At 39.2% G+C, this 7,663-nt stretch overlaps 1 protein-coding gene across 1 annotated transcript; it reads left to right on the forward strand.

Moving 5' to 3' along the window:
• Positions 1 to 289: 289 nt before the first annotated feature.
• On the forward strand, positions 290 to 7,476 carry ess2 (ess-2 spliceosome associated protein). Its single transcript, XM_085168301.1, has 10 exons — positions 290 to 690; positions 2,962 to 3,130; positions 3,257 to 3,340; positions 3,555 to 3,724; positions 4,897 to 5,014; positions 5,148 to 5,281; positions 5,452 to 5,554; positions 5,872 to 5,981; positions 6,065 to 6,180; positions 6,279 to 7,476. The coding sequence occupies exons 1-10, from the start codon at positions 544 to 546 to the stop codon at positions 6,556 to 6,558; spliced, it is 1,431 nt and encodes a 476-aa protein (XP_085024427.1). The 5' UTR covers positions 290 to 543; the 3' UTR covers positions 6,559 to 7,476.
• Positions 7,477 to 7,663: the final 187 nt, after the last annotated feature.

A 7,663-nucleotide genomic window follows, 5' to 3' on the forward strand; every position in this document is an offset into this window, starting at 1 on the left:
ATATATAAAACAATTAAATTCAATTCAAATAAAATTAAATTGTTAGGCACTAAAAACTCCACATGTGAAGGTCTTGTGCTTTTGTAAAGCCACTGTGAGACAGGACACGAGAGTTTGTCTTCTGTACTGTAAATGGAGTGTAAGTCTATTTCATGAAACAAAAACTATATAAAGCCTTTTTAAAAAATTATATATATAGTTAATTTTTTATTATTTATTTATATATTTAAGTTAAGGTCTGCGAACTATCAAACCACTGTTGGCTTTCGAGGTTTATTTTGGAAAATTCTAGCGAAGCCGTAAATTTCCGGTGACGTAATCGTTCGGGCTGTGCGTTGTTTGTACGCTGGTGGCTAAAAGTCAGCTAATGTGTTAGAGTTGGTGGCGTTGGGCATTTTTAAGTGTCGGGTTTTTACGTTGTTGGTTAACTTTTTAAACGGTGTTAACCCACTGAAAGAAACACCCTCTAATAGCTTAATTTTCGTCGCTATTTGTAGTAGAAGATTATTTAGCCATCTGGCTAGGAGGCTAACAGGGACCACAATGGAGGGCAGCGCCAGCGTGAGGAAAGCACTGTCCGGGACTCTCGTCCCTTTGGCGGTCTCAACAGTGGCACTTCAACAGCAGCCAGAGGATAAGGAGAAGGGAACGCTGAAGAGAAACGTCCTGGATGAGGAGGAGTACATTGAGGTAAATAATAGCAGACATAGACAGGCGCGACTGTTAGCTAACAACTGTAAGTTAGCAGGCAGGTAATGTACAACACAGCTAAATTTCTTTAGACTAAAGACTTTATTGTACTAGTCTGGACAGACATAGAAGTGTATAACAACTCCAAATATTATGCAGTCAGTGTGGAAAAAGTGTTTACTTATCAAATCGACCTATAGGTTTAAAGTAAGGTGCTTGTTATGACAGTACTTCACGATATGAAAGTGCAATAGCAAATTGCTCAAGTAAGGATTAAGTTACTAAAGTTACATGAATGGCATGCATATAAAATATGCGAAAATATTTGGTTAAATATTGTTTAACCAGTTGCACCACGACGAGACACTTAAGTAGCTATCAAAAAGCCCTAAATAAATCTAGCTGGATATTGGATCACTCTTCTTAGAAGAATTGTTAGAGTTAATTTAAACTGATTTGGTTCCTGGCACAGACGTGGCTTTAACCGTAGTCCACAAGTTTTACAAATTTTCTTGTGTTGGAGCACACAGCCCATTGCCACAATGCCATCCAGAGGGTCTTTTAATAATGCTACTGTTTCACACAGTGGGGCAGTCAGACCACAGGGTCTCTTGATGGGACCTAGATGGCCATCAAGGATCTGGTTCTCCACACTCCTCAGTCTGGTGAGTGGGGACCTGTGTGTCTGTATACTGTGGCAACTCAGAGTTTAAGCTCAGAGCAGGGCTATATATGTTATATTGGGAAGAAAAAGGGAAAAGCTCTGCCCAAACAGAGCTTTCCCACCAGATTGTTGACACAGTAAAAGAGATGTACAAAAAGTCTCTTCAGATATTAGTTGTCGCATTGCCAGGAACATTGCCTGGGCAGTAATTCGAGGTGTTCCATGAGGGGAAATCTGTGCAGCAGAATCCTGGGCAGTGCCTTACACGTTTGCTAGGGTCACCTGACTTAATCTGGTCTCAGGACCCACTCGAGCTTCAACTATTCTGCCATTGGCTGACCAGTAAGTTTTTCCTCATGACACTGCTAGTATAAGTCATCTTCATTGTTTACTGCAACTTCTGTAGGCAGGAGGGAAAGAAACCAAATTAAAGTTACAAAAGTTACCACGGTTCTGTGAACTCCCAGATAACTGCCAGTCATGCAGTTCACTTGAAGCATCTCAGTGCAAGAACATTTATAGAGATCAGTTGTAGGGTACCGGGGGGGTATTTATAGTGTACACGCGTAGGTAGCCTACAGGTCACACAGTTGACTTTGTTTATATGAAATCTCAACCTGCACTGAGCACAAGAAGACATAGCTGCATTGTTTATTGTCACTGGCAGTCTTCTGGGAATTCACAGAACCATAATTACCTTCATAACTTCTGTTTGGAAACCTCAACTTTAGTCCTCCAAACGTAACTCTTGACATTGTGGCCAGTGAGCTCAAACTTTGTCACTTCTGACCATAAAACCTTTCTCCAGAAGGCATTTGGCTTCTCCATGTGGGCAGCAACAAATTTAAGTCGAGTTTTTAAAGGTATCGATAGAGCAGGGGCTTCTTTCTTGGTCAGCTCCCACTTGGTCCACAGTGAATGGAAAAACTTTTTTTTTTCTTCTTCAGCAGTTTTCAGTTCATGTCAGGTTTTATGCCTTGGTGGTTACAGGGTTGTTCCTGAACAGCCTAACCAATTTCCTGTCATCTGAGGTTGACAGTTTGGATTTTCTTTAAGACCTCTGCAAAGTGGTGACGCATCTGTTAATCTTTTACGTACAGTTATTTGAACTGATGATCTTGTAATCTGCAGTTGTTTAGAAATGGCTTCAAGAGATCTTTGCAACTTGTGTAAATCTAAACTTCTCATTCTTAGATCTTCATTGTGTTCACTGGACCTTCCCATTGTTCTGAGTATTGGTCAATCAGTGACTACAGTCAAACAAATCCTTTCTATGCTGGTGAAGAGAAAATACCAGTTGTAGTCAGTTGTGATCAGTTACACAAAGTTTTGTCCTTGTTGTGTCCTTGCCCTTGTTTTGGCTTTGTTAAACCTTTAGCAACACTCAAAAGATTTAAGTTAGTGTGTGTATATATTGAACCCGTATACATACATTTAATCCTGTTTGGATTAGAGAAAATCCAAAGTGAATTCAAATGTGTACACTCTTGTTTTGTTATTGTTGTTGTTTTTTTTAATTGATTAAAGTCATATACTGTACAGTAATTGCACCATGGAAATTGCACCTCTGTATTAACCTTCTGCTTGTGTTTTGTTTTTGTTGACAGAGCTTAGAGAAAATTATCCAGAGGGACTTTTTCCCAGATGTGACAAAGCTGCAGGCACAGAAGGAATATCTTGAAGCAGAGGAAAATGGAGACCTGGAGAGGATGAGAGAAATTTTCATCCGATACGGATCTTCGTTGACAAAATCTACACCACAGTCTTCTGCACCATGTGAGTGAAGTGGAATTAAATAAGACATGTGTTCTCCAAGTAAAATACTTGTTAATGATAAAATACTTGAATTCAACAGGTGTTTTTTCTCATTCAAATTTTTTCTTTCTCTTCTGTTTGTGTAAGATGTGACGCCTGCTAGCTTTGAAACACCAGTGGGCCAGTTGGGATCCCCTGCTTCCACTTATTCTGCTAAAGCTCTAGATGGAGGTAAATAAGCAGGGTGATGAACACATAACGTCATGCAGTAAATGTGTAATTTGTTAAAGCTTCACATCCACGTCTCGCTGGTAATCCCTCTTTTGACATTTACATGCTTTCCCATATTGTATACCATTCTGTTTCTCATTAGTGGTTAACATGTTTGGCACTAAATTGATCGACTATGAGAAATTATTGGTATTTTTTCTTTCTTTCTTTCTAGAGAAGAGGGCTGACGACACAGAAGAACAAAATCTGCCCAGCCTGGACCGCTTCCTCGCTAAGAATACCAGTGAGGATAATGCATCCTTTGAACAGATAATGGATCTGGCAAAAGACAAGGAGAAACTGAAGCATGCCTGGTTGTATGAGGCTGAGGCTGAATTCAAACAGGTATGGATGGTTAGCTGTGTAAATGCAGGTGTGCTGATCTGTTTTCTGGGGTTTTCATATGTTCACGAGTGTCAATTTATCACAAAAACTTGTAAAAGTATTTAAATCATTGTATTAGTTTCCCACAGACTTAAAGTCATAATTTGTGGCGGTGTGGAGCACGTATATTAGGGATGACCATTTAAACTAGAATTGTTATTCACCAAAAACTAGAAACAGTTTTTTTTGAGATTGCTCACTCTAGCTTTACCTGGTGGAGTTTGCGGTGAACCAGATTTTTTTGTTTTGTTTTTCAGGCTGTAGTCCTCTTTGGCTCTGCATGTTTCCCCTGTTTTATATAGTAGCATCGCATCTGACTGTGCCACATGCCTTTTATCTGCCAGCAAATGGAAGCTAATGTGTTGCTTCTTCTATTTGCTCATCGCATGGTGGTCAGCTAACAGTTTGTAGGACCATTAATACCACTTCCTTCTGGTAGAGGTGCATTATATATTCACCTAGTATATATACTAACTAATTATATACTAACTAATTAAATTATACTCAGGATTTATTCCCGCCTTTAATAGTGGTTACATTGCTTAAAAAATACTTTGTGCAGCTGTTTCTTGTCTTAAAGGATAAACAGCATTTTCCATTTTTTTTTTAAAAAAACAAAACAAACTCATGTCTGGTATGACGTAATAGACTTCTGCCACCAGAAGGTGACGTTAGTGCAGCCAGAAGCTTTGTCAGCTGCCAATAAACAAGAACACGAAGCTAACTATTTCCCAGATGCTACTGTACAAACAGAAGATTGCTTTTATAAAGATTTTTACCAAGACAGTCTAGTGCAGAACTCCTTTAAAAAAAAAAAAAAACAACCCAAAAGACAAAATAAATGTAAATAAACTTTAGTTCAAACTCCACCAGGTAAAGCTAGTGTGACGTAGTGTAACTTTTGAGAAGAGTTTGGAGTTGAAGAGGATGAGTCCCTTATTCTAAAGATAGACTCCTAACAGGAGTCTTTGTTTCACAGTCTGTCAAAATAAGAGCAACAGGTTTGTCGAGTAGTAAACCACTCACCTAAAACATGCTATATTGAGTCACCAAATAGACTTAGGTGAGTGTTAATAGATCCTACCTCTTGGCTGCATTCAAATCATTTATAAAAGCTTGTGATTGTTTTCCAGCGTCATGAGCAGAACCTTGCCTTACCATCAGTAGAGAAGGCAGCACTCGAATGCACCAAAGCTGGACTGGAGACCTGGGAGTACAAAGCCAAGAATGCCTTGATGTATTATCCAGAGGGTAGGAGGCTCGAGCTTCGATAGTCATGTTGTGTGAATTTACAAAATTGGCTAAATTCACTTGTGTGTGTCAGTGAGTGAGATTTTTATTTTGTTCTACAATTATTATTATTTTCTTCCTTTTTTAAAATCAGGTGTTAAAGATGATGATGCCATCTTCAAGAAACCAAGGGAGGTGGTTCACAAGAACACTCGCTTTGTTGGAGACCCATTCAGCAAAGCTCTCAACAAGAGCCAGATTCAGCAGGCAGCAGCTCTCAATGCACAGGTAGGTGTTGTTAATGTGATACTGTATTTAAAACAATGACTGTCGTTGCCTTTATGTGCCACTTATTTCTGAATGAAGTGCTTGAACTGCATGCCAGTCTGTTCAAATGGAGGTAGGGGAGGCAAAAAAGTGGATTTCTTGATGATGCAGAACATGTGTTGTTTCTGTAGTTCAAACAGGGTAAAGTAGGTCCTGATGGGAAAGAGCTTATCCCACATGAATCCCCATCAATGAATGGATATGGTTACGTAAAAACTCCTTCACCTGCACCTGGTGAGTAATCTTATTATTGTGCTTTGCATAGAACAGACCTGTTCCATAATCTGACTGGGGCAGCTAAAGAATTAAAAGTTTACCACATTGAACTGTTTCCTTATCAAAGACGTGATGTGACTACGTTTCGTCTGTTCGCTTCGCCTGCTGCCAAAAATCAAACTCCCCCCCCCCCCCCCCCCCCCCCCCCCCTTTCATTGTTAGCGATTGTGGTATTTGATTGACAGCAGATAAAGCATGAATACCAAAGTATCTGTTTCCACAATCAGCTTGGAGCTGCTTTGTCACTAGATCTCTTAATGCATTTGTCCTTTCAGGTGTAGCCGAGTCACCTCTGATGACCTGGGGTGAGATCGAGAGCACACCATTTCGTCTGGATGGATCAGACACCCCGTATGTTGAGAGGAATCATGGACCTTCTTTTAAGGTGCTGAGAATTTACCGGTGGATTGATGGTTAATTTGTAATTGTTTAAGTAAAATAGTTGACTTTAATTACCTTTTGTTAAAGATCCCAGAACCAGGGAGACGAGAAAGGCTTGGTTTAAAGATGGCCAACGAAGCTGCCGCTAAGAACCGTGCAAAGAAACAGGAAGCGTTACGAAAAGTCACAGAGAACCTTGCAAGGTATTGATGCTCACTGCGTCTGTCATTTCATTTCCACCAGAATTAAAGTTGTGAAGTCTTGAAGAAATGAAACTAATGTTATATTCTTTGTCTTGCAGCCTGACGCCTAAAGGTTTGAGCCCGGCCCTCTCGCCTGCCCTGCAGCGGCTCGTAAATCGGACTTCCAGTAAATACACAGACAAAGCACTGCGAGCAAGTTACACCCCATCACCCTCACACAGACTCGCTGCATGCAAGTCTCCCTTCGGGGGCCCGGCGACTCCTTCGGGAACGCCAACGCCAAACAAAGCAAAGACTCCAATTTCTCAGGACGTCACGTCGCTCACAGACAATCTGCTGCAGCTTCCCAAAAGACGGAAAGCATCAGACTTTTTCTAAGAGCAGCACCTCTCTGCTTGGATTGTACAAAAAAAGACTTAATATATACATTAAAGAGCACATCATTTTGCTGGAGGACTGGAAAAAGAAATAAATGGTGGAGTAGAGACTATAAAAACTTTATGCACTAAAATGCAACAAAGGTCATTGTAGGTCCAAGAGAAATAATTTGAATGTCTGAATTCTATTTTGATTTTATTGTCTTTATCTCGCATACAAGGGTTTTTGTTTTTTTTTAAACAGCTCCTGCTACTCTAACAGACTGACATTCTCAACATGGGAATGCTGTCAGAACTGATGGTAAAGAGGCCTTTTTTTTTTCTTTCTTTTTTTTAACTTGCCACAGATTTAAAGTATCACCCTGTCAGTTGTGTGCATCCTAGTTAAAATTTACATTTTATTTGATCTAAGTATGTTTTATCTCAAAGAAAAAGGTGCTTGTGTAGAGTTGCCACACACTTTTTGTGTCCATATGTCCATTTAAAGAATGATTGGCCGGACTTAAAAAAAAAAATTTTTTTTTCCAATGTTAGAGATTCCTTTCTTGTGCAGGACAGCACTAAGACATGGGAGAGACAATATTTAAATTTAAAATAAATAAAGCCAATACGAAACTTCAGTCAAGTAGTTATGAAAGCTTGTCAACATTTCAAGTTGCTATCTCAAAGTTTTGATTACGGATGGCAAAAAAAGTTTTTGGTTTTTTGTTCAGTGGTGGAAAGGAGCTTCCATAAGTAGGTGTCATCTGACAACACAGCTATTTTTGTACAAAGGTCTCACCTGTTTCCCCTTACCTCCATCATTTTTTGATGGAGGTAAGGGTGAATAATAAAACATCATTATTGTTTCAGCTGAATTTACTCCTTTTTAATAAGCTACTGACTCTAAATGATGTTGTATTAAAGTGGGAAGAGATTGCATTCACTGTCTGTGTTGTCTGAAAGAATAATTACACTGATCATTAAGTCTTCTATTGCACAAACAACGTAATTTATTTTAAATGTAAGCTTCTTCAGTTCAATTGCCAGTTAAATTTACAAGAATAACAGTTATATTTAGAATGTTATATTCGATACATTAGTCTTAAAACCATTTTCTCACGTTA

This window comes from Neolamprologus multifasciatus, chromosome 7 (assembly GCF_963576455.1).
Source record: "Neolamprologus multifasciatus chromosome 7, fNeoMul1.2, whole genome shotgun sequence".
Taxonomy (NCBI): Eukaryota; Metazoa; Chordata; class Actinopteri; order Cichliformes; family Cichlidae; genus Neolamprologus; species Neolamprologus multifasciatus.

Coding starts and splice junctions, on each gene's coding strand:
- ess2 (XM_085168301.1), top strand. CDS start 544: ATGGAGGGCAGCGCCAGCGTGAGGAAAGCACTGTCCGGGACTCTCGTC. Junction 3,131..3,256: donor ACCACAGTCTTCTGCACCAT/GTGAGTGAAGTG, acceptor TGTTTGTGTAAG/ATGTGACGCCTGCTAGCTTT. Junction 5,982..6,064: donor ATCATGGACCTTCTTTTAAG/GTGCTGAGAATT, acceptor CTTTTGTTAAAG/ATCCCAGAACCAGGGAGACG.